At 38.0% G+C, this 27622-nt stretch overlaps 1 protein-coding gene and 1 non-coding gene across 6 annotated transcripts in view; one reads left to right on the plus strand and one right to left on the minus strand.

The window, feature by feature from the left end:
• Window positions 1-27622, plus strand: part of NKIRAS1 (NFKB inhibitor interacting Ras like 1) — a 61110-nt gene that overhangs the window by 16104 nt on the left and 17384 nt on the right. For all 5 annotated transcript variants that reach the window (XM_077130012.1, XM_077130009.1, XM_077130013.1 and 2 more), the window contains exon 2: window positions 756-864. In XM_077130012.1, coding sequence (XP_076986127.1) covers window positions 771-864 — 94 coding nt within the window. In that variant the 5' untranslated portion in view covers window positions 756-770. The remainder of the gene's footprint in view (window positions 1-755; window positions 865-27622) is intronic.
• LOC143658214 (U6 spliceosomal RNA) lies at window positions 7915-8021 on the minus strand. The gene has a single exon (XR_013163215.1). It is a non-coding gene; the product is annotated as a U6 spliceosomal RNA (small nuclear RNA).

Below are 27622 nucleotides of genomic sequence, written 5' to 3' on the forward strand. Positions count from 1 at the left end.
GTACTCTGTGTATTTTCCTAGCCTGTGTCTTATTTTGGGATTTTGCTTTCTCCTGTCCTAAATGGTTCCTCTATTTATGGAAATTTGAATACTCCTTGTGAAATAGTTTCTCACTCTCCTGGGTGCGCTATTGTATGACTTAAAGCAGTTAATCCTTTGCCCCAGGCCATTTTGATTTCTTATTTCTTTACTGTTTTAGTTGTTAGCAAGCTGTTTTTGTCTGCTGCCCAGGTTGTGGGAGGGTGATCCAGAGATGTTTCCTGGTTCGTTTTTTTCAGGCTTCCACCCCAAAGATTGGCAAAGACACCATACAGGCACACATGCAGGCACCCATGTACATGCAAAGGGGTTATGCTGCTCCTCTAGAATAGTGTTAGGACCCCACAATGAGTGTACAGACTGGCTCCACACCATACCAGGAGAGGATTCAGCAAGTGCGCCTGAGCTTTTCTTAACTGGCTTTAAAACTACATTTTCTTGATTTGACACTTGCGCAATTACTGCAACCCTTTAACTGTTTTTCTGAAGTTTTGAGGAAAATAGCTCTGCCATGTTTGCTAGTTTTTCAAAGACTGTGGGGAAATTGCAACCTCAAGCATCTTATGCTGCCACAAAAATTTCTGGTCAACCAGAAATCTTCAGGATATACCTTTTTAATATTTGAAAATTTCCCCTATGTATGAATTACTTATTTAATTTAAAAACTGAAAGAAAGAAAAATAAAAGGTTTTAAAGACTTTCTATTCTCTTCACAGTGATCCTGAGAGAAGATGGGAAAGGGCTGCAAGGTCGTGGTTTGTGGATTGTTATCTGTGGGTAAAACTGCGATTTTGGAGCAGCTTCTTTATGGAAATCATACTATTGGTAAGCCTATTTTTCTCTAGTTTCTCTATAGCATCTCTGAGCTACTGGAGGGAGATCTTTTCTTGGTCATGCTTAACATAAAGGTAGGTGATGATACACAAAAGTGAAATGTAATCCAGAAGGAACAAAAGGTTCATAGAAATTAACAGAGATTGATAGGGGAAGAAAAATAGGGGAGGGGAAAACATCGTGCTATATTTGAAATTCAAGAACATTTACTGTAAGTTATAGGACATAAGAAAAAAATGGCTAACTAATATATATATTCCTTCGCATATATGCGGTTTCCTGTGTATTTACATAATTAATAATTATCTAGAAGTCATGGAATTACTGACTTAAAAATACACCAAATGGATAATATTTGGAAATGACATATCAGATAAAGGGCTAGTATCCAGAATTTATAAAGAGATTTTCCAACTCAACAACAAAAAGACAGCCAACCCAATTACAAAATGGGAAAAAGACTTGAACAGACACCTACCAGAAGAGGAAATACGGATGGCCAAGAGGCACATGAAGAGATGCTCAATGTCCCTGGCCATTAGAGAAATGCAAATCAAAACCACAATGAGATATCATCTCACACCCACCAGAATGGCCATTATCAACAAAACAGAAAATGACAAGTGCTGGAGAGGATGCGGAGAAAGAGGCACACTTATCCACTGTTGGTGGGAATGTCAAAGGGTGCAACCACTGTGGAAGGCAGTTTGGCGGTTCCTCAAAAAGCTGAATATAGAATTGCCATACGACCCAGCAATACCATTGCTAGGTATCTACTCAAAGGACTTAAGGGCAAAGACACAAACGGACATTTGCACACCAATGTTTATAGCAGCGTTATTTATAATTGCAAAGAGATGGAAACAGCCAAAATGTCCATCAACAGACGAGTGGCTAAACAAACTGTGGTATATACATACGATGGAATATTATGCAGCTTTAAGACAAGATAAACTTATGAAGCATGTAATAACATGGATGGACCTAGAGAACATTATGCTGAGTGAGTCTAGCCAAAAACTAAAGGACAAATACTGTATGGTCCCACTGATGTGAACGGACATTCGAGAATAAACTTGAAATATGTCGTTGGTAACAGAGTCCAGCAGGAGTTAGAAACAGGGTAAGATAATGGGTAATTGGAGCTGAAGGGATACAGACTGTGCAACAGGACTAGATACAAAAACTCAAAAACGGACAGCACAATAATACCTAATTGTAAAGTAATCATGTTAAAACACTGAATGAAGCTGCATCTGAGCTATAGGGTTGTTTTTTTTTTTTTTTTTACTATTATTACTACTTTTATTTCTTTTCTCTATATTAACATTTTATATCTTTTTCTGTTGTGTTGCTAGTTCCTCTAAACCGATGCAAATGTACTAAGAAACGATGATCATGCATCTATGTGATGATGTTAAGAATTACTGAGTACATATGTAGAATGGTATGATTTCTAAATGTTGTGTTAATTTCTTTTTTTTTTCCGTTAATAAAAAAAAAATACACCAAATGACTTTGAATTCTCATTTCAAATGTTGATTTTCTAGTACTGCTGTGTAGATATTAAAAATGGAAGAAACAGCTGGTTGCTGCTGTATGACCTAATTTTGTCAATTGGATTACCTCATTCATTTATTTGATCATTGAGTCAAATAATTATTAAATACTATATGATCCAGGCTGCAATTTGGCCTTGTGAGGATACAGAGGCAAAGAAGAAAGCATCTCAACTTTTAAGAAGTGATGGTTTGGTAAGAAAGACAGATGTGCCAGGTTAGATGAAATGAGGTTGATGTTAGTGAGGTAGGTAGAAAGTCACATGTCTTCAAACAGTCACCTCAGGCAAGTAGCTTGGAGTACTTACTTTTATTAGTCATTTTGATGAGCTCTGTTTCTCTTTCACCTTCCCAAAATATTATTTAACACTTTTGGTTAAATCTTTATTTAGTGTTTATTTTTATGCCCATGCCAGCAATTCTCAAAGTCTTTGAGTCCGTTTACTTTCTTAAAACTTATAAGAGACCTCAAACAGCTTTTGTTTATGTTGGTGCTTTGGTTTGCTAAAGTTGCTGAGATGCAAGGTACCAGAAATAGATTGGTTTTTATAAAGGAGATTTATTAAGTCACAAGCCTACAGTTCCAAAATAAAAATGTCCAAACTAAGGCATCTAGAGAAAGATACCTTGACTCTGAAGAAAGGCCTGTGGCATCTGGGGTTTCTCTGTCATGGCGATGTCTGCTATCCTTCTCTCCCAGCTTCTGGTTTCAGACAACTCTCTTAGCTCCTGTGGGTCTTTCTGGAAATATTAAAGTTAAGAGCAGAGATAAATGAAATAGAGATATTAGGATGTCATCCTTCTGCATCTTTTGTCAGCTCTGAGCTCTCTCCCCTTGGGCTCTTTTAAATACTCTAGTAAATTAATTAAGACACATCTTGAATGGGTGGGATCAAATCTCCATGAAAATAATCTAATCAGAAGGTCCAACTCACAGTTTGGTGGGTCACATCTCTGTAGAAACAAACTAATCAAAAGATCCTACTCACAACAATTCTTCACCCACAAGACTGGATTAAAAGAGCATGGCTTTTGAGCCCCCAGTCTTAGAGTTTGTTCATATGAAACTTAACCCTGCAAAGGATAGGCTAAGCCTACTTAAAATTAGGCCTAAGAGTCACCCCCAAGAGAACCTCTTTTGTTGCTCAGATGTGGCCTCTCTCTTAGCCAACATGACAAACAAACTCACCGCCCTCCCCCTCTCTATGTGGGACATGACTTCCAGGGGTGTGAACCTTCCTGGCAACATGGGACAGAAATCCTATGATAAGCTGAGACTCAGCACCAAGAGACTGAGAAAACCTTCTTGATAGAAAGGGGGAAGAGAGATATGAGACAAAATAAAGTGTCAATGGCTGACAGATTTCAAACTGAGTCGAGAGGTTTTCCTGGAGGTTATTCTTATGCATTAAATAGATATCACTTTTTTAGTTAAGGCATAACAAAGAGGCTGGAGGAAACTGCCTGAAAATGTAGAGCTGGGTTCCAGTAGCCATGTTTCTTGAAGATGATAATGATATAGCTTTCACAGTGTGACTGTGTGATTGTGAAAACCTTGTGTCTGATTGTGCTGGTTTGAAAGGAAGTATGCCCCCTAAGAAAAGCCATGTTTTGATATAAATCCCATTTCATAAAGGTAGAATAATCCCTATTCAATACTGTATGTTTGAAACTGTAATCAGATCATCTCCCTGGATGATGTGATTTAGTCAAGAATGGTTGTTAAACTGGATTAGGGGGCGACATGTCTCCACCCATTTGGGTGGGTCTTGATTGGTTTATTGGAGTCCTATAAAAGAGGAAATATTTTGGAGAATGAGAGATTCAGAGAGAGCAGAAAATGCTGCAGCACCACGAAGCAGAGAGTCCATGAGCCAGCAGTCTTTGGAGATGAAGAAGAAAAATGCCTCCTGGGGAGCATCATGAAACCAGAAGCCAGGAGAGTAAGCTAGCAGATGACGTGTTTGCCATGTGCCCTTCCAGCTGAGAGAGAAGCCCTGACTGTGTTCGCCATGTGCCGTCTCACTTGAGAGAGAGACCCTGAGCGTCGTTGGCCTTCTTGAACCAAGGTATCTTTTCCTGGATGCCTTGGATTGGACATTTCTATAGACTTGTTTAATTGAGACATTTTCTCGGCCTTAGGACTCTAAACTAGCAACTCATTAAATTCCCCCCTTTTTAAAAGCCATTCCGTTTCTGGTATATTTCATTCTGGCAGCTCGCAGACTAGAACACTGATGCTTCTTTTATCTACCTTATGGACAGATGAGTAAAACATGGATTAAAAATAAATAAATAATAGGGGGAACAAATGTTAAAATAAATTTAGTAGATTGAAATGCTAGTGAACACTGAAAGGGAGGGGTGAAGAGTATGGTATGTATGAATTTTTTTCTGATTTCTTTTTATTTCTTTTTCTGAATTGATGCAAATGTTCTAAGAAATGATCATGATGATGAATATACAACTATGTGATGAAAAAAAGAATGTTCATATTGTATGTTGATTGGTTTTATTAATAAAATTTTTAAAAATAATTAAATAAATAAATATTACAATGAAAAGAGAGAGAGCATGGCTTTTCTGGGGGTACAAAACAGTTTTAAGCGAACACAGTTGGGTATGTCTTTTGTTATTTACTGTATTAGGAATGGAAAAGTTTTTCTAAATGTCTGTTATTTTAAAATAACAGTAATAAACTTATATAACATATCATTATGAAAAATAATTGTATTTCCAAAATAATAAAAATTTGAAGACTATCATTGTTTAAATTTTTGAAAATCTTTTTAATGTCGGCTTTAATAGAATGCTTCTGGGTCATCCTGTCTGCCTGCTTTTATGTTGAGTCCATTATGTCTGTTTTGGTAGAAATATATGAAAGAAAGCTGGCCTCATACAGATATAAATGTAGTTGAAAGAGATCAGAAGGGTATTTTAATAGCCTTTCAGTGTAATTGTGAATATACTTTGGTATTTCACTAAATCTTGACAAGTAATGGTTACCTAAAGGTTATTGCAATGTAGAGTCTGAAACAATCAGTGAACTAGCACAATTTTTTAACATCATATATTGGTTATACTAAGATAAACAGTTCTTCCAAATCACATTTGTTAACATCACCATTCTTTCTGTGGGTTTTCATAAATGGTCTTTACTGTGTTGATAAAGATCTCTTCTATTCCTAGTTTTATGAGTGGTTTATTAGGAAAGTATGTTGGATTTTTTTTAACTGCCTTTTCTGCATCAGTTGAGATGCTCAGGTGATTTTTCTTCATTCTATCAATGTGGTATGTTAAACTGATGATTTATCATTTTTTGCATTCCTGGAATAAGCCCTACTTTGTCATGGTGTGTAATCCTCTTAATATATTGTTGGATTTTCTTTGCTGTTTTTTTTTTGAGAAATTTTGGATTAGTGGTGGTTTGGAGCTGTAGGTACCCCAGAAAAACATGTTCTGGAATGTAATTCTGTTCCTGTGGCTGTGAATCCATTGTAAGTAGGACTTTTTGATGAGGTTACTTCAGTTAAAGGTGTGCCCACCTCAGTCAGGATGGGCCTTAATCCTATTACTGGAGTCTTTTATAAGTAGAATGAAATTTAGAAAGAGAGAGAGAGTAAAGCCACAGGGAGTAGCTGGAGGCTGAAATTCAACAAAACCTGGAAGAAAATGGGAGAGGCTACCATGTGCCTTGTGACTGAGGAACCATTAAAGACCAAGATTCACTGGCAGCCAGTCCCAGAATGCCAGTCTTTAGGGAACAAGCATCACTTTCATGATGCCTTGATTTGGACATTCTTTTAGCCTCCAAATACTGAACTAATAAATTCCTGTTGTTTAAGCCAACCCATTGCATGGTATTTGTTTGAGCAGCCAAGGAAACTAAACAGCTTCTATATTCATATGGGATATTAATCTGTAATTATCTTTTCTTGTGATCAGGGTAATATTGGCCTCACAGAAAGAGTTTTTTTTTTTTTTTTGAAGAGTTTGAGCAGGATTGATATTAAGTCTTTTAATATTTAGTTGAATTCAGCAGTGAAACCGTCCAGTCCTGGAATTCTCTTTGTTAGGAGGTTTTTAATTACTGATTCAATCTCTTTACTTGTTATAGATTTTTGAAGATTTTTTAAAATTTAATTTATTTTGTATTATCAAACCAAAGCAACATATAAACATGAACATTCTTAACATACGAACATTCCATGTATGGTGTAAAATCATTAGCTCACATCATCACATAGTAGTATATTCATCACCATGATCATTTTTTTTAGAAAATTTGCATCACTCCAGAAAAAGAAATAAAGAGGAAAAAAGGAAAAGCTCACACATACCATACTCCTTACCCCTCCTCTCATTGACCACTAGTATTTCCATCTACTCAATAGATTTTAACCTTTGTTCCCTCTATTTTTTTTTCTATACCTCTTACCCCTCCCTTTCATTGTTCACTAGTATTTCAATCTACTCAATTTATTTTAACATTTGTTCCCCTTATTTTTTACTGATTTTTAATCCATATTTTTTACTCATCTGTCAATACTGTAGATAAAAGGAGCATCAGACACAAGGTTTTCACAATCACACAGTCAACATACTGTGAAAGCTATATCATTATACATTCATCTTCAAGAAACATGGCAACTGGAACACAGCTCTACAGTTTCAGGCATTTCCCACTAGCCTGTCTAATACACCTTAAACTGAAAAAAGGGGAATCTATAAAATGCATGAGAATAACCTCCAGGATAATCTCTCGACTCTGCTTGAAATCTCTCAGCCTTTGACAGTTTATTTTGTCTCATTTTACTCTTCCCCCTTTAGGTCAAGAAGTTTTTCTCAATCCCTTGATGATGAGTCCCAGCTCATTCTAGGATTTCTGTCCCACATTGCCAGGGAGGTTTACACCCCTGGGAGTCATTTCCCATGTAGAGAGGGTAAGGACAGGGAGTTTGCTTGCTGTGTTGGTTGAGAGAGAGATAGGCCACATCTGAGCAACAAAAGAGGTTTTCTGGGGGGTGACTTTTAGACCTAAATTTAAGTAGGCTTAGTCTATCCTGTGTGGGGATAAGTTTCATATGAACAAACCCCAGGACTGAGAGTTTCGGCCTATTGATCTGGTTGTTCCCACTACTTGCAAGAATATCAGGAATTCTCCAAATGGGGAAAGTGAATTTTCCCCCTTTCTTGCCATTCCTCTAGAAGGACTTTGCAAATACTTTTTTATTCATTGTTTAAATCACTCTGGGATTTATCAGGGCATAATTCTGGACAAACCTACAAAATATCATGCCCTATTCAAGGTTCCAGGTACTTAATGGTGTTCAATTAAACTGTCCATGTAAGTTATAGTAGGAAATGCACTAGTCAAAATATAAATTTTGTACCAAAAAACATTTTTTGCTTTAGTCTCACACATAAATTAAAGTTTTGAAATATAAATTACCATCTGTTTTCAACACCCTACAATATTGACAAAAATATGTAATGCTTCACAAATTTGCGTGTCATTCTTGCACAGGGGCCATGCTAATTGTCTCTGTATCATTCCAATTTTAGTATATGTGCTACCAAAGTGAGCGCTTTTTAAAATTTTTAAAGAAATTTTTTGTGTATCAGGTTAGGTAATTTGTATGTTTTTAGGAATTTGTACATTTCGTTTATGTTTTCTAATTTGTTGGCATGTAATTGTTTCTAGAACCCTTTTATAATCCTTTTTATTTCTGTAAGTTCAGTAGTAATGCCTTCACTTTTATTCCTTCACAGTCTTAATTTTTTGTGTCCTCTCTTTTTGTTTGTTACTCTGGCTAAAGGTTTGTTGGTCTAATGATCTTTTCATAAAACCAACTTTTGGTTTTATTGAAGCTCTGTATTGTTTTTCTGATCTGTATTTCATTTGTCTCTGCTCTTAACTTGAATATTTCCTTCGTCCTAGCTTTAGGTTTAGTTTGCTTTTCTTACTCTCTTTAGGTGTGAAGTTAGGTAGGTTATTGCTTTGTGATTTTTCTTTTTAAATATAAGACATTTAGAGCTATAAATTTCCTGCTGAATACTGTATTTGCGGCATCTCAAAAATTTTGGTATGTTGTATTTTTATTTTCATTTGTCTCAAGATATTTCCTGATTTTCCTTGTGATTATTTTTAACCCATTGGTTGTTTCATAGTGTGTTGTTTAATTTCTACATATTTGCAGATTTTCCAGTTTTCTTTCTGTTACTGATTTTTGGCTTTATTTTATTGTTTGTTCAAGAATATACTTTGTATAATTTCAATATTTTAAAATTTAATTTGTGGGAAATTTAATTTGTGGCCTAATATGGGGTCTGTCCTAGAAAATATTCCATGTGCATTTGAGAATAATGTGTATTCTGCTTTTGTTGATTGCGGTGTTCTATGTCTGTTAGATCTGATGGGTTCATTGTATTGTTCAAGTTCTCTGTTTCCTTATTAATGTTCTGTTTAGAGGTTCTATCAATTATTGAAAGTAGTATATTGAACTCTCCAGCTATTGTATAACTATATATTTCTCTTTCAAATCTGTGAAATTTCTTTCATATATTTTGGGCCTCTGTTGTTTGGTGTGTATTTGTTTATAATCAGTATATCTTCATGCTAGATTGAAACTTATCAATATATAATGTCCTTCTTTGTCTCTTACAATCTTTTTTTACTTAAAGTTTATTTACTTGTTTATTGTGTGTGTGTTCTTTTATTGCCCGTTCTTATAACCTGACTGAATACAAGATCAACAAGAGCACTGTACTCCTGTAAATTATTCCATAAGTTAGAACGTGGATTTTGTACTTCAGACAATATTTAACATCAGTCTATGGAGTGCTGCATTGCTTTTTGGGGGTGGGGGGATAGGCAGGCACTGGGAATCAAAGCTGGGTCTCTGGCATGGCATGTGAGAACTCTACCACTGTGCTACCGTTGCCCTGCATTGTTTTTTTTGGGGGGGGTGCATGGTTTGGGATTTGAACCCCAGGTTTCCCACATGAAAGGAGGGTGTTCTAGTTTGCTAGCTGCTGGAATGCAATATACCAGAAATGGAATGGCTTTTAAAATGGAGAATTTAATCAGTTGCCAATTTACAGTTCTAAGGCCAAGAAAATGTCCCAATTACAACTAGTCTATAGAAATGTCCAATCAAAGGCATCTAGGGAAAGATAACCGTGGTTCAAGAAGGCTGATGAAGTTCAGGGTTTCTCTCTAGTGAGAAGGTACATGGTGCACACAATCACAGTTTCTCATCTGGAAAGGCACGTGGTGAACACAGTCAGGGTTCCTCTCTCATCTGAAAGGGCACATGGCGTGCACAGTGTCTTCTGATAGCTTCTGGTTTCCTGTTTTATGAAGCTCCCCAGGAGGCATTTTCCTTCTTCATCTTCAAAGGTCGCTGGCTGGTGGACTCTGCTTCTTGTGGCTATGTCATTCTGCTCTGCTCTCTCTGAATCTCTTTCATTCTCCAAAATGTCTCCTCTTTTTTAGGACTCCAGAAATTTATCAAGACACACCCAAATGGGTGGAGAAATGTCATCACCTAATCCAGCTTAACAACCACTCTTGATTAAATCATATCTCCAGGGAGATGATCTGATTACAGTTTCAAGCATACAGTATTAAATAGGGATTATTCTATCTTTATGAAATGGAATTTTTTATTTTTTTATTAATTAAAAAAATTAACAAACAAAACATTAAGGTATCATTCCATTCTACATATACAGTCAGTAATTCTTAATATCATCAATAGTTGCATATTCATCATTTCTTAGAACATTTGCATCGATTTAGAAAAAGAAATAAAAAGACAACAGAAAAAGAAATAAAACAGTAATAGAGAAAAAAAAGATTATACATACCATACCCCTTACCCCTCGCTTTCATTTACCACTAGCATTTCAAACTAAATTTAACATTTGTTCCCCCTATTATTTATTTTTATTCCATATGTTCTACTCTTCTTTGATATAGTAGCTAAAAGGAGCATCAGACACAAGGTTTTCACATTCACAGAGTCTCATTGTGAAAGCTATATCATTGTTCAATCATCATCAAGAAACATGGCTACTGGAACACAGCTCTACATTTTCAGGCAGTTCCCTACAGCCTCTCCGCTACATCTTGAACAACAAGGTGATATCTACTTAATGCATAAGAATAACCTCCAGGATAACCTCTCAACTCTGATTGGAATCTCTCAGCCGTTGACACTTAGTCTCATTTCACTCTTCCCCCTTTGGTTGAGAAGGTTCTCTCAATCCCTTGATGTTAATTCTCAGCTCATTCTAGGTTTTTTCTCAGTCCCTTGATGCTGAGTCTCAGCTCATTCCAGGATCTCTGTCCCATGTTGCCAGGAAGGTCCACACCCCTGGGAGTCATGTCCCATGCAGAGAGGGGGGAGGGTGGTGAGACTGCTCGTCGTGTTGGCTGGAGAGAGAGGCCACATCTGAGCAACAAAAGAGGCTCTCTTGGGGGTGACTCTTAGGCCTAAATTTTAAGTAGACTTGACCTATCCTTTCTGGGGTTAAGTTTCATATGAACAAACCCCAAGACTGGGGGCTCAGCCTATAGCTTTGGTTGTCCACAATGCTTGTGAGAATATCAAGAATTCAACTTGGGGAAGTTGAATTTCTCCACGCTCTCACCATTCCCCGAAGGGGGCTTGCAAATACTTTTCCAGTCACTGATCAGATCACTCTGGGATTCATCGGGGCATCACTCTGGACAAACCAACAAAATCTCATGTCCTACCTGAGATTCTAAGTACTAATGACGTTCAATCAAACTATCTACATGAGTTATATTAGGAAATGCTCTAGTCAAAATCTGAATTTTGTAACAAACATTTTTTGCTTTAGTCTCACACATAAGGTGACATTTTAAAGTATTAATTATCATCTATTTTCAGCACCCTGCAATAATGACATTCCTTTGTTCTTCCTCATGCAAAAACATTTTTAAAATTTGTACATTGTACATTTCACTATTATTATGCACTTTAGGCATTCCTAGATTATACCATCTCGATCTTTAACATCTATCTTTCTTTCTGATTTCATTTATGTCCCCAGCCCTCCTCCCTCTATCATTCTCACATGCAGCTTCATTCAGTGTTTTAACATAATTACATTACAGTTAGGTAGTATTGTGCTGTCCGTTTCTGAGTTTTTGTATCCAGTCCTGTTGTACGGTCTGTATCCCTTCAGCTCCAATTACCCAATATCTTACCCTATTTCTATCTCCTGATGGTCTCTGTTACCAACGACATATTCCAAGTTTATTCACTAATGTCAGTTCATATCAGTGAGACCATACAGTATTTGTCCTTTTGTTTCTGGCTAATCACACTCAGCATAATGTCCTTAAGGTCCATTCATGTTGTTACATACTTCATAACTTTATTCTGTCTTACAGCTGCATAATATTCCATCTTATGTAAATGTCACAGTTTGTTTAGCCAGCTGTCTGTTGATGGACATTTTGGCTGTTTCCATCTCTTGGTAACTGTTAATAATGCTGCTATAAACATTGGTATGTAAATGTCCATTTGTGTCCTTGGCCTCGTGTCCTTTGAGTAGAGACGGCATATAGATGGTTCCTGTTTTTTAATCCATTCTGCCAGACTATGTCTTTTAATTGGAAAGTTTAATTCATTAACATTCAGTGTTATTACTGCATGGGTAGTATTTTCTTCTACTATTTTGCCTTCTGGATTTTATATGTCATATCTAATTTTCCTTCTTTTTACCTTTACTCATAGTCTTCCTTTCTACTCTCTTCTCCACACCTCTCTCTTCTGTCTTCATATCTGTCTCTAGTGTTCCCTTTAGTATTTCTTGCAGAGCTGGTCTCTTGGTCACAAATTCTCTCAGTGATTTTTTGTCTGAAAATGTTTTAATTTCTCCCTCATTTTTGAAGGACAATTTTGCTGGATATAGAATTCTTGGTTGGCAGTTCTTCTCTTTTAATAATTCAAATATATTATCCCACTGTCTTCTCGCCTCCATGGTTTCTGCTGAGAGATCTGCGCATAGTCTTATTGGGCTTCCCTTGTATGTGATGGATTGCTTTTCTCTTGCTGCTTTCAAGATCCTCTCTTTCTCTTTGACCTCTGACATACTGATTATTAAATGTCTTGGAGTATGTCTATTTGGATCTATTCTCTTTGGGGTATGCTGTACTTCTTGGATCTGTAATTTTAAGTCTTTCATAAGAGTTGGGAAATTTTCAGTGATAAATTCCTCCATTAGTTTTTCTCCTCCTTTTCCCTTCTCTTCTCCTTCTGGGACACCCACAACATGTATATTCGTGTGCTTCATATTGTCCTTCAATTCCCTGAGTCCCTGCTCATATTTTTCCTTTTTTTTCCCTATAGTTTCTGTTTCGCGTTGGATTTCAGATGTTCTGTCCTCCAGTTCAGAAATCCTATGTTCTGTCTCTCGAAATCTACCATTGTAGGTTTCCATTGTTTTTTTCATCTCTCCTACTGTGTCTTTCATTCCCATAAGTTCTGTGGTTTGTTTTTTCAGACTTTCAGTTTCTTCTTTTTGTTCTTTCCTTGCCTTCTTTATATCCTCCCTCAGTTCATTGATTTGGTTTTTGATGAGGTTTTCCATGTCTGTTTGTACATTCTGAATTAATTGTTTCAACTCCTGTACATCATTTGAATTGTTGGTTTGTTCCTTTGACTGGGCCATATCTTCAATTTTCCTAGTGTGATTCGTTATTTTTTGCTGGCATCTAGGTATTTAATTACCTTAATTAGTTTATTCTGGAGATTGCTTTCACTTCTTTTACCTAGGGTTTTCTTGCTGGATGAATTTGTTGTCTATCTGTTCTTTGACATTCTGTTCAGCTTTATCTGGACCTTTAGCTTAAGTTTTGTTTAACAGAGGAGAATTTTTCAGTTCATGTTTTCTTGTTTCTTGCCCTGCTTGTGTGGTGCCTTCCCCCGCCACCCTACACTTAGTAGGGTCTACTTAGATATTATAGACCCCAGCCAAATTTTCCCAGACCAAACTGGCCTCCTATCAGGAGGAAAGAGTTACTTGCATCGGTTTTCCCTGAGGGTGAGACCCAGCAGGTTGAAAGACTTTCCTGTGAAGTCTCTGGACTCTGTTTTTCTTATCCTGCCCTGTGTGTGGCGCGTCTGACTGCAGGTCCCACCAGCATAAGATGATGCGGTACCTTTAACTTTGGCAGACTCTCCCTGCTGGGGGCGTGGTGGAGACAGAGGAGAGGTTGTAGGCTGGTTTTAATGGCTTCAAATTACCAAGCCCTGAGGTCTGAATTCCTTGATGGAGGGATTCCACCTGAGTTGGGCTTCACCCCTCCCCTAGGGAAGGCACAGGCTCCAGACAAGCCCCCAAAAGAGCTCACTTCTGCCTATGCCTGGGGCAGTTGCAGCCTGAAAAGTCCTGCCGCTGTATCCAGAGGCAGTCAAGCCTTTGTAGATACACAGCCTCAAAAACCTCTGTTTCCTTCTTTTTTTTCCCCCCTTTTTCTGTCAGTCCTGCCCCCTTGGCGCCGGGGCAAAAATGAGCAACCTCTGCTTTGATCAGGTTCACCTAAGCTGGGGGCCTATTTTTAGTAGTCAGAATTTGTTAATTAGTTCCACAGTTGGTGTTTGGTTGTGCCCAGTCCCTGCTGCTGGTAAAGTCCTTTCCTTTCCCCTCTGAGAAGCGGCCTGTGGGGGAGGGGCGCTGGCTGCCACAGCTTTGGGAACTCAGTTCTGGGGGGGTGCTCGCAGCCAGTCCAGCTGGTCCAGACTGGGGTACGCTGTGTGTCTGGTTACTGACATGGCCCCAGGAGCTGTTCTGTACTGTTTCTGGTTATTTAGTAGTTGTTCTGGAGGACGAACTAAAACGTGCATGTTGTTAAGCCGCCATCTTGACCCAGAAGTCTGTATAATTGTTTTAATGATCTGCTGGATTCAATGCAAATATTTTGTTGAGGATTTGTGGATTTGTTTCATTAGAGAGATTGGTCTGTAGTTTTCTTTTCTTGTGATATCTTTGGCTTTGGTATGAGGGTGATGTTGGCTTCATAGAATGAGTTAGGTAGCCTTCCCTCCCCTCAATTTTTTTGAAGAATTTGAGCAGAATTGGTACTAATTCTTTCTTGAATGCTTGGTAGAATTCACATGTGAAGCCATCTGGTCTTGGACTTTTCTTTTTGGGGAGCTTCTTAATGATTAATTCAATCTCATTACTTGTAATTGGTTTGTTGAGGTCATCTATTTCTTTTTTTATATATACCCTTTATCATATTGAAGAAGTTACCTTAGATTCCTAACTTCTGAAGTGTTTTTTTAAAAATATTTTTATTGTAAAAACATGCAAATATTCTTGACATACGAACATTCCATACATGGTGTACAATTAATGGCTCACAATATCATCACATCATTGTATATTCATCAGCATGATCATTTTTTTTTCTTGGAACATTTGTATCTATTCAGAAAAAGAAATAAAGTGAAAACAGAAAAAAAAAGTTATACATACCATACTCCTTACCCTTCCCTTTCATTGATCACTAGCATTTCAAACTAAATTTAACATTTGTTCCCCCTATTATTTATTTTTATTCCATATGTTCTACTCATCTGTTGATAAGGTAGACAAAAGGAGCGTAAAACACAAGGTTTTCACAATCACACAGTCACACTGTGAAAGCTATATCATTATACAATCATCTTCAAGAAACATGGCTACTGGAACATAGCTCTACATTTTCAGGCAGTTCCCTCCAGCCTCTCCATTACATCTTGAATAACAAGGTGATATCTGCTTAATGTGTAAGAACATCCTCCAGGATAACCTCTCTACTCTGGAATCTCTCAGCCATTGACACTTTTGGTAGAGAAGGTTCTCTCAATCCCTTGATGCTGAGTCTCAGCTCATTCTAGGGTTTCTGTCTCACGCTGCCAGGAAGTTCCACACCCCTGGGAGTCATGTCCCACATAGACAGGGGGAGGATGGTGAGTTTGCTTGTTGTGTTGGCTGGAGAGAGAGGTCGCATCTGAGCAATAAAAGAGGTTCTTTTGGGGGTGACTTCTATGCCTAATTTTAAGTAGGCTTGAAGGTCATCTATTTCTTCTCAAGTCAGTGTTGGTTGTTTATACCCTAGTAGGAAGTTGTCCATTTCATCTACATTGTCTAGTTTATTACCATAAAGTTGCTCATAGTATCCTCTCATTATCTCCTTTATTTCTAAAGGGCCAGTAGTTATGTCTCCGCTTCCATTCCTTACTTTATTTGCATCCTGTTTCTTTTTCTTTTTGTTAACCTAGCTAAGGATCCATCAATTTTATCGATTGTCTCAAAGAACCAATTTCTGGATTTGTTGATTTTCTTGATTGTTTTCATGTTCTCAATTTCATTTATTTCTGCTCTGATCTTTGTTATTTCTTTCCTTTTGTTTGCTTTGGTGTTAGTTTGCTGTTCTTTAGTTCCTCAAAGTGAATAAATTCTTCTATTTTTGCTCTTTCTTCTTTTTTAATATAGATATTTAAGGCAATAAATTTCCCTCTTAGCACTGCCTTCGCTGCATCCCATAAATTTTGATATGTTTTGCTTTCATTTTCATTTGCCTCAAGATATTTACTGATTTCTCATGTAATTTCTTCCTTGACCCAATAGCTGTTTAAGAGTGTGTGGTTTAGACTCCATATGTTTGTGATTTTTCTGGCCCTCTGCCTGTTATTGATTCCCAATTTCACCCCTTTAGGATCCGAGAAAGTGTGTTGTATGATTTCAGTCTTTTTAAATTTATTGAGACTTGTTTTGTGACCTAGCATATGGTCCATCCTTGAGAATGATCCATGAGCACTTGAGAAAAAGGTGTATCCTGCTGTTGTGGGGTAAAGTGTTCTGTAAATGCCTATTAAATGTAGTTCATTTATCATATTATTCAAATCTCTGTTTCCTTATTGATCCTCTGTCTAGATGTTGTATCCATTGATGAGAGTGGGGAATTGAAGTCTCCAACTAGTATGGTAGAGGTGTCTATTTTCCTCTTCAGTGTTTGCCTCATGTATTTTGGAGTACTGTAGCTCAGTGCATAAATATTTATGGTTGTTATGTCTCCTTTTTGAATTGTTGCTTTTATTGATACATAGTGTCCTTCTTTGTCCTTTTTTGTTTTACATTAGAAGTCTAATTTGTCAGATATTAGCTATTCCTTTTCTTTTCTGATTGTTGTTTGCATGAAATATCTTTTCCCAACCTTTCACTTTCAGACTGTTTCTGTCCTTGGGTCTAAAATGAGTCTCCCATAGAAAGCATATAGATGGGTCCTGTTTTTTAATCTATTCTGCCTATGTTTTTATGTTTTTTGATTGGGGTGTTTAATCCATTAACATTTAGTGTTATTTCTTTAAAGGTAGTACTTTCTTCTACTATTTTGCCATGCAGATTTTATATGTCCTATTTAGTTTGTTGGGTTTTTTTTTGTCTTTTTCTCTTTTTACCTTTACTGATAGTCTTCATTTCTACACTCTTCTGCACACCTCTCTCTCCTGCCTTTTCCTATCTGCCTGTAGTGCTCCCTTTAGTATTTCTTGCAGAGCTGGTCTCTTAGTCACAAATTCTCTCAATGATTTGTTTGTCTGAAAATGTTTTAATCTCCCCATCATTTTTGAAGGGCAATTTTGTTGGATATAGAATTCTTGGTTGGGAATTTTTCTCTTTTAGAATCTTAAAGATTCTAAACCCACACAGTCTTATTGGGTTTCCTTGTAGCGATGTATTTCTTTTCTCTTGCTGCTTTCAAAATTCTTTCTCTATGACATCTGACAGCCTGATTAGTAAATGTCTTGGAGTATGTCTATTTGTGTCTGGATATCCATATGCAAAAGAATGAATGAGGATCCATATCTCACAAAAATTAACTCAAAATGGATCAAAGACCTAAACATTAGGGCTAAGGCCATAGAACTTTTAGAAGAAAATGCAGGGAAATATCTTATAAAATTTGAAATAGGAGGTGATTTCCTAAACCTTATACCCAAAGCATAAGCATTGATGAAAGAAAAAGATAAATGGGAAATCCTCAAAATTAAACACTTTTGTGCATCAAAGAACTTTGTCAAGAAAGTGAAAAGACAGCCTACGCAATGGGAGTCAATATTTGGAAACCACCTATCAGATAAGGGTCTAATATCCAGAATATATAAAAAGATTCTTCAACTTAAGTACAAAAAGACAAAGAACCCAATTCCAAAATGGGCAAAAGACATGAACAGACACTTCTCAGAAGAAGAAATACAGATAGCTAAAAGGCACATGAAAAGATGCTCAACTTCATTGGCTATTAGGGAAATGCAAATCAAAACCACAGTGAGATATCATCTCACACCCACTAGAATGGCCATTATCAAAAATACAGAAGATGACAAGTGTTGGAGAGTTTGTGGAGAAAGTGGCACACTTATCCACTGTTGGTGGGAATGTAAAATGGTACAATGGTTCTGGAAGGCAGTTTGGCGGTTCCTCAGGAAGCTAAGTATAGAATTGCCATGTGATCCAACAGTCCCATTGCTAGGTATCTGTTCAGAGGCCATGAGATCAAGGACACAAACGGACGTTTGCACACCAGTGTTTATAGCAGCATTACTTACAATTGCAAAGAGATGGAAACAACCCACATTTCCATCAATGGATGAATGGCTAAACAGACTGTGGGTATATACATATGATAGAATATCATGTAGCTGTTAAGACAGAATAAAGTCATGAAGCATGTAACAACATTGATGGGCCTTGAGGACATTAGGTTCAGTGAAAGTAGCCAGAAACAAAAGAACAGATACTGTATGGTCTCACTGATATGAACTAACTAACAAAATGAGTGAACTTGGAGTAATTTCAGTTAGAACACAGGTTATCAGGATATAGAAATAGGGTAGAAATTGGGCAATTGGTGCTGAAGGAATATAGATTGTATAACAAGACTGATTTTAAAAATTCAAATATGGATAGCACAGTACTACCTGATTGTAGCACAGTAATGTAAGTACACTAAATGAAGCTGAATATTAGTATGATTGAGGGAGAAAGGCTGGGGGCTCATATGAAATCAGAAGGTAGGATAGAGGATAAAAACTGAGATGGTATACTTTAGGAATGCCTAGAGTGTACAATGATGGTGATTAAATGTGCAAATTAAAAAATCTATTTGCAGGAGGAAGAACAAAGGAATGTCAGTATTGCAGGGTGTTGAAAGTAGATGATATATGGAAAAAAGTACAATCAATGTTAGCTAGGGTCTACATTCAACAGTAACATTGTAATATGCCTCCACTGAATGTAACAAAGACTTTATGCCAAAACTAAATGTCAGCAGGCAGGGGGATTGGGAAATGGTTATGAATTCTTTGTGGAAGAAAAGGGAATGTCTTCAGATAGGGCATGGTGGTGAAGGCATGTCCATACACTTAGGCTGGATTGTATGATGTGTGAATAAAACTATTTAAAAATGGTCAGAGAGAAACAAGTGCTAGAGAAAATGCAGAGAAAGAGATGTATCTATTCACTGTTAGTAGGGAAATGAGAGGTGAATTTCCCTCATACTTGGAGAGCAGTGGGGTGGTTCCACAGGAGGCTAGGGGTGCGTTTGGCATATGACCCTGAAACCCCGTTGCTCAGTATATATATACTTGGAGGAACTGAGTGCGGGGACATGAAAGGACATTTGCACACTGGTGTTCTTGGTGGCAGTAATTGTGATCCACAGTGATCCACAATGAATGGAGGTGGCCTAAGGGTACAATGGACTTCCGAGCCTCCACAAGAAGGAATGAAGTTGTGAGGCATGCAACTAGATGAGTGAACCTTAAGAGCTGTATGTTGACTGAAATATCAGAAACAAAAAGACAAATATTATCATGCCTCAATTATATGGACTAAATATAATATAAAAATTAGGTGAGGTTTAGGGAGGCGGGGCCAAGATGGCGGCTTAGTAAGATACGTGCGTCTTAGTTCCTCTTCCAGAGCAACTACTAGGTGAACAGAAACAGTGCAGAACAGCTCCCGGGGCCACGGCAGGGAATGGACACACAGCGTACCCCAGTCTGGACTGGCTAGACTGACTGCGAGACTCTGCTGCAGTGAGATCCAGAGCGGCATGCAATTCCCCGAGCAGCGGCAGCTGGCGGCCGGGGCACCTCCCTCCCTCCTTCCAGGGCCGGCTAGGAGTCTTGGAGAGGCAAGTTTCCGAAGTCGCGGCGGCCGGTGCCCATCTTTGCAGGCAGCTTCCTGGACCGGCTACAAGTCTCGGATCAGAGGGCTACCCAAGCCGCGGTGGCTGGCAACCGGCGCCCCTCCCCCGCGGGCGGCTTCCTGGTCCGGTGGCGAGTTCCCCAGGCCGCAGCGGCCGGCGACCGGCACCCCTCCAGGGAGAGGAGGGAATTTCCGACAGTGGCAGGGACTGGGTCCAACCAAACACCAATAGGGGCATTAATAATAGGAGCCACAGGGTCCCCTCAAGCCACGGCGGCTGACGCACCCACCACGCGCGGCCCCCCGGAAAAACTGAGAGAATTGGATCGGAAATCCCCAGGCTGCGGAGAAGGGTGACTGGGGGGATCCCTTCCAAACACGTGAGACAAACGTGTGCCACAAGCGCCCCCTACTTGGCAGGATAAGAAAAACAGAACCCAGAGATTTCACAGAAAAATCTTACAACCTGTTGGGTCCGACACCCAGGGAAATCTGACTAAATGCCCAGAGGCCAGCAGAAGATAACGGTCCACACTCAGAAGATTGAGAATATGGCCCAGTCAAAGCAACAAACCAATAGTTCAAATGAAATACAGGAGCTGAGACAACTAATGCTGAATATACGAACAGAAATGGAAAACCTCTTCAAAAACGAAATCGATAAATTGAGGGAGGACATGAAGAAGACATGGGCTGAACAAAAAGAAGAAATAGAAAAACTGAAAAAACAAATCACAGAACTTATGGAAGTGAAGGATAAAGTAGAAAAGATGGAAAAAACAATGGATACCTACAATGATAGATTTAAAGAGACAGAAGATAGAATTAGTGATTTGGAGGATGGAACATCTGAATTCCAAAAAGAAACAGAAACTATCGGGAAAAGAATGGAAAAATTTGAACAGGGTATGAGGGAACTCAAGGACAATATGAAGAGCACAAATATATGTGTTGTGGGTGTCCCAGAAGGAGAAGAGAAGGGAAAAGGAGGAGAAAAACTAATGGAAGAAATTATCACTGAAAATTTCCCAACTCTTATGAAAGACCTAAAATTACAGATCCAAGAAGTGCAGCGCACCCCAAAGAGATTAGACCCAAAAGGCGTTCTCCAAGACACTTACTAGTTAGAATGTCAGAGGTCAAAGAGAAAGAGAGGATCTTGAAAGCAGCAAGAGAAAAACAATCCATCACATACAAGCGAAACCCAATAAGACTATGTGTAGATTTCTTAGCAGAAACCATGGAAGCGAGAAGACAGTGGGATGATATATTTAAGTTACTAAAAGAGAAAAACTGCCAACCAAGACTCCTATATCCAGCAAAATTGTCCTTCAAAAATGAGGGAGAAATTAAAACATTCTCAGACAAAAAGTTACTGAGAATTTGTGACCAAGAGACCAGCTCTGCAAGAAATACTAAAGGGAGCACTAGAGTCAGATACGAAAAGACAGAAGAGAGAGGTATGGAGAAGAGTGTAGAAAGAAGGAAAGTCAGATATGATATATATAATACAAAAGGCAAAATGGTAGAGGAAAATATTATCCAAACAGTAATAACACTAAATGTTAATGGACTGAATTCCCCAATCAAAAGACATAGATTGGCAGAATGGATTAAAAAACAGGATCCTTCTATATGCTGTCTACAGGAAACACATCTTAGACCCAAAGATAAACATAGGTTGAAAGTGAAAGGTTGGGAAAAGATATTTCATGCAAATAACAACCAGAAAAGAGCAGGAGTAGCTATACTAATATCCAACAAATTAGACTTCAAATGTAAAACAGTTAAAAGAGACAAAGAAGGACACTATATACTAATAAAAGGAACAATTAAACAAGAAGACATAACAATCATAAATATTTACGCACCGAACCAGAATGCCCCCAAATACGTGAGGAATACACTGCAAACACTGAAAAGGGAAATAGACTCATATACCATAATAGTTGGAGACTTCAATTCACCACTCTCATCAATGGACAGAACATCTAGACAGAGGATCAATAAAGAAATAGAGAATCTGAATATTACTATAAATGAGCTAGACTTAACAGACATTTATAGGACATTACATCCCACAACAGCAGGATACACCTTTTTCTCAAGTGCTCATGGATCATTTAGACCATATGCTGGGTCACAAAGCAAGTCTTAACAAATTTAAAAAGATTGAAATCATACGCAACACTTTCTCGGATCATAAAGGAATGAAGTTGGAAATCAATAATAGGCCGAGTGCCAGAAAATTCACAAATACGTGGAGGCTCAACAACACACTCTTAAACAATGAGTGGGTCAAAGAAGAAATTGCAAGAGAAATTAGTAAATACCTCGAGGTGAATGAAAACGAAAAGACAACATATCAAAACTTATGGGATGCAGCAAAGGCAGTGCTAAGAGGGAAATTTATTGCCCTAAATGCCTATATCAGAAAAGAAGAAAAGGCAAAAATGCAGGAATTAACTGTCCACTTGGAAGAACTGGAGAAATAACAGCAAGCTAATCCCAAAGCAAGCAAAAGGAAAGAAATAACAAAGATCAGAGCAGAAATAAATGAAATTGAAAACATGGAAACAATAGAAAAAATCAGTAAGACCAGTAGTTGGTTCTATGAGAAAATCAATAAGATTGATGGGCCCTTAGCAAGATTGACAAAAAGAAGAAGAGAGAGGATGCAAATAAATAAGATCAGAAATGGAAGAGGAGACATAACTACTGACCTCACAGAAATAAAGGAGGTAATAACAGGATACTATGAACAACTTTACGCTAATAAATACAACAATTTAGATGAAATGGACGGGTTCCTGGAAAGACATGAACAACCAACTTTGACTCAAGAAGACATAGATGACCTCAACAAACCAATCACAAGTAAAGAAATTGAATTAGTCATTCAAAAGCTTTCTAAAAAGAAAAGTCCAGGACCAGACGGCTTCACATCTGAATTCTATCAAACATTCCAGAAAGAATTAGTACCAACTCTCCTCAAACTCTTCAAAAAAATCGAAGTGGAGGGAAAACTACCTAATTCATTCTATGAAGTCAACATCACCCTCATACCAAAACCAGGCAAAGATATTACAAAAAAAAAAAATTCAGGCCAATCTCTCTAATGAATATAGATGCAAAAATCCTCAATAAAATTCTAGCAAATCGAATCCAACAACACATTAAAAGAATTATACATCATGACCAAGTAGGATCCATCCCAGGTATGCAAGGATGGTTCAACATAAGAAAATCAATTAATGTAATACACCATATCAACAAATCAAAGCAGAAAAATCACATGATCATCTCAATTGATGCAGAGAAGGCATTCGACAAGATTCAACATCCTTTCCTGCTGAAAACACTTCAAAAGATAGGAATACAAGGGAACTTCCTTAAAATGATAGAGGGAATATATGAAAAACCCACAGCTAATATCATCCTCAATGGGGAAAAATTGAAAACTTTCCCCCTAAGATCAGGAAAAAGACAAGGATGTCCACTATCACCACTATTATTCAACATTGTGTTGGAGGTTCTAGCCAGAGCAATTAGACAAGAAAAAGAAATACAAGGCATCAAAATTGGAAAGGAAGAAGTAAAACTATCACTGTTTGCAGACGATATGATACTATACGTAGAAAACCCGGAAAAATCCACAACAAAACTACTAGAGCTAATAAATGAGTACAGCAAAGTAGCAGGTTACAAGATCAACATTCAAAAATCTGTAGCATTTCTATACACTAGTAATGAACAAGCTGAGGGGGAAATCAAGAAACGAATCCCATTTACAATTGCAACTATAAGAATGAAATACCTAGGAATAAATTTAACTAAAGAGACAAAAAACCTATATAAAGAAAACTACAAAAAACTGCTAAAAGAAATCACAGAAGACCTAAATAGATGGAAGGGCATACCGTGTTCATGGATTGGAAGACTAAATATAGTTAAGATGTCAATCCTACCTAAATTGATTTACAGATTCAATGCAATACCAATCAAAATCCCAACAACTTATTTTTCAGAAATAGAAAAACCAATAAGCAAATTTATCTGGAACGGCAGGGTGCCCCGAATTGCTAAAAACATCTTGAGGAAAAAAAACGAAGCTGGAGGTCTCGCGCTGCCTGACTTTAAGGCATATTATGAAGCCACAGTGGTCAAAGCAGCATGGTATTGGCATAAAGATAGATATATCGACCAATGGAATAGAATAGAGTGCTCAGATATAGACCCTCTCATCTATGGACATTTGATCTTTGATAAGGCAGTCAAGCCAACTCACCTGGGACAGAACAGTCTCTTCAATAAATGGTGCCTAGAGAACTGAATATCCATATGCAAAAGAATGAAAGAAGACCCATATCTCACACTCTATACAAAAGTTAACTCAAAATGGATCAAAGATCTAAACATTAGGTCTAAGACCATAAAACAGTTAGAGGAAAATGTAGGGAGATATCTTATGAATCTTACAATTGGAGGCGGTTTTTTGGACCTTAAACCTAAAGCAAGAGCACTGAAGAAGGAAATAAATAAATGGGAACTCCTCAAAATTAAACATTTTCGTGCATCAAAAATTAGGTGAACTAAAGCCAAGAGCGTGGGTTTTCAGGTGAGGGTTTATTGTAAAGGGTCTTAGATTGTAAGCACTTACAGTAGTCACATATACTTAGGAAGTATAATTCTTAATTTCAAATACTGAGATACTGAGCCGTTTGTATATAACCTGGTCTTTACCAGAAACTTCAGGTATTTATGTGACCCCTGAGACTCAGAGTCAGAGCTCTGAAGCTATGAAAGTCAGCAGTGCCCTATACAGTACTGTTTAAAAAAAAAGGTTGAAAAAGTGATCAGACGTTGAGTAGACATAAGAGTCAAACTAATCCAGATAGAACTAAGGTATATCAGAAGACTGGGTAAAGGATGATACTGTCCATATCTTAAAACTTCAACTTGTGTGTGAGACTTAAGGGGAAGTTGTTTGTTTGGTGCAAAATTTATATTTCGGATAGTGCATTTCCTAATTTAACTTGTATGGTCCGTTTAGTTGAACACCACAAGTACAGGGAATCTTGAACAGGGCATGAGATTTTGTTGGTTTGTCCAGGTTAGTGTGATGCCCCAATAAGTCCCAGAGTGATTTGGACAGTGAGTAAAAGAAGTACTTTCAGGATCCCCTTTGGGAAATGGGGAGAAAGGAGGAAAGAGTCAATGTCCCCATTTGAAGAATTTCTGATACTCTCACAAGCAGTGGGGATGGCCAGATCAATAGACTGAGCCCGCGATCCTGGGGTTCACTCCTGTGAGATTTATTCCTGCAAAGGGCAGGCTAACCCTACTTAGAATGGAGCCTAAGGGTCACGCCCAGAGAGCCTCTTTTGTGGTTCAGATATGGCCTCTCTCTCTAAGCTGACACAACAGGTGAACTCACTGCCCTCCCCACCATGTGGGACATGACTCCCAGGGGTGTAAATCTCCCTGAGAACCTGGGACAGAAATCCAGGGATGAGCTGGGACCCGACATCAAGGGGTTGAGAGAACTTTGACCAAAAGGGAAAAGAGAAATGAGAAAAAAATAAAGTGTCAGTGGCTGAGAGATTTCAAACAGTCGAGAGGTTATCCTGGAGGTTATTCTTATGTATTATATAGATATCCCTTCAGTTTATGGTGTATTTGAATGGCTAAGAGAGAAGCACCTGAAACTGTAGAGCAGTGTTCCAGTAGACTAGTTTCTTAAAGATGATGGTATGAAGATATAACATTTACAGTGTAACTGTGTGATTGGGAAAACCTTATGTCTGATGCTCCCTTTATCTAGGGTATGGACAGATGAGTAAAAAATATGGATAAGAAACTCTGTAATCAAATAATAAGGGAAACAAAAGTTGTAATATATTGGGTGGATGGAGGTCTAGTGGTCAATGAAAGAGAGGAGTGGAGTATATGGTGTGTATGAGTTTTTTCTTTTTATTTCTTTTTCTGGAGTGATGCCAATGTCCTGAGAAGTGATCATGATGATGAATATACAACTGTGTGATGATGTTGTGAGCCATTGATTGTACACCATGTATGGAATGTTTGTATGTTAAGAATGTTTGTGTTTGTATATTGTTTATCAATGAAAAAAAGTCTTTGTTATGTCTGCAGTCTGGTCTTTGTTGATGTTTTCTGAATTTTTATCCTCTTCCTTTGGATGGGCCATCCTTTCTTATTTCTTTGTCTTATACTCTTTTGTTGCCTACTGTTTCAGTTTGCTAAAGCTGCTGGAATGCAGTCTACCAGAAAAGGATTGGCTTGTACAAGGGGGATTTATTAGGTTACAGATTTACATTTCTAAGGCTATGGAAGTGGCCAAATGCAGGCATCAGTAAGAGGATATCTGCACCCAAGAAAGGCTGATCATGTCTAGGGTGTTTTTCTGTCACATGAGAAGGCACATGGTGACATCTGTTGGCCCTTCTCTCCTGGATTGGTTTCAAAATGATTCTCTGTGTGGGCTCTGAGCTCTCTCTGTTTTCTGCCTTTTAGTCTCTTCATACAGGGCTCCACTAAAAGGATTAAGACCCACCTTGAATCGGATAGGTCACATTTCCATGGAAACAAAAGGTCCCACCCACAATAAGTCTGCACCCACAAGATTGGATTAGAAGAGCATGGCTTTTCTGGGGTACATAGTAGTTTCAAACCAGCATATCCACTGTACATTTTAATATTTTAAAATATTAACTCTGGGAATTATTTCCTGTGTCTGTTTCTTGAATTTATATTTAGATGGTGATATGATGGAGATTTTCATGAGTGTTGGGAGCTAGCAAAACCAAGCAAACCTGAGCAAAAAACACCTTTCACCATCTTTGCAAATTGGCTTTGCATTTGGATGGCATTCTCCACCGGAGCTCAGCCCTCCTCTCAAGAAGGTCAACCCAAAGCAAATGCAAAGTACAGGGTCCTTGCTGTCATTTCTGGATCTGTTTTAATTTGGGGAAGTTCTCTGTCATTATTTCTTTAAATATTCTTTCTGCCCCTTTCTCTCTTTTCCTTCTGTGAGTCCCATGATGCATATATTGGTATGCCTGTTGTCACAGAGATGTCTTAGGGTATTTTTGCTTTTTATAATTTTTCCTTTCTGTTCCTCAGCCTAACACATCTTAGTTGTCTTCAAGTTTTCTGATTCTTCTGCAAACTCCAGTCTGCTGGTGAAATGCTCCTGGGAATTTTTCTTTTCAGTTATTGTGGTCTTCAACTCCATAAGTTCTATTTGATTCATTAAAAAAATTTCTATCTCTTGGGAGTGCAAGGATAGTTCAGTGGTAGAATTCTCATCTGCCATGCAGGATGCCTGGGTTTGACTCCTGGCCCATGCACTTCCCTGCCCCCCTGCCCCCCAAATTCAACAAAGGCATGCTGTAATAATGGGGTAGTCACATGGAAAAAGAATAAAATGTGATCCTTACCATACTTTACTGAGATTCTCATTGCTCATTCATTGTTTTCCTGATATCCTTTACTTTTTTCTCTGTATTTTTCCTTCATCCCTTGAGAATTTTTAAAATTATTTTTAAAGACATGTTTGATATGTCCACACTTTGATCTTCCTGATGTTCCCGGGATTTTTATCCTGTTCTGTTGGATGAGCCACTATGTCCTGTTTCTTCATTCCTCTTGTGCTCTTTTGTTGCCCGCTGTATTTTAAAATTTTTAAATGTTAACCCTGGTATTTATTCCCCTAAATATCCATTTCTTGATTTTCTACCTAGCTGGTGATGAGATAGAGATTTTCTTGAGCTTCAGCCCTCAGGAACGTCTGCTCAAGGCAAATGTTGTGTGCAGGGTCTTTTCTGTGCCTGTATCTCATTCTGAGTATGCACTTGTTAGTTTGTTTGAAGTTCCTCTATTTATAGGAGTTTGAATGTCCCCTCTATTTTCCAAGAAACAGACCTCCCTCT

The sequence above is a fragment of the Tamandua tetradactyla genome, chromosome 15 (assembly GCF_023851605.1).
Source record: "Tamandua tetradactyla isolate mTamTet1 chromosome 15, mTamTet1.pri, whole genome shotgun sequence".
In the NCBI taxonomy this organism is placed as follows: Eukaryota; Metazoa; Chordata; class Mammalia; order Pilosa; family Myrmecophagidae; genus Tamandua; species Tamandua tetradactyla.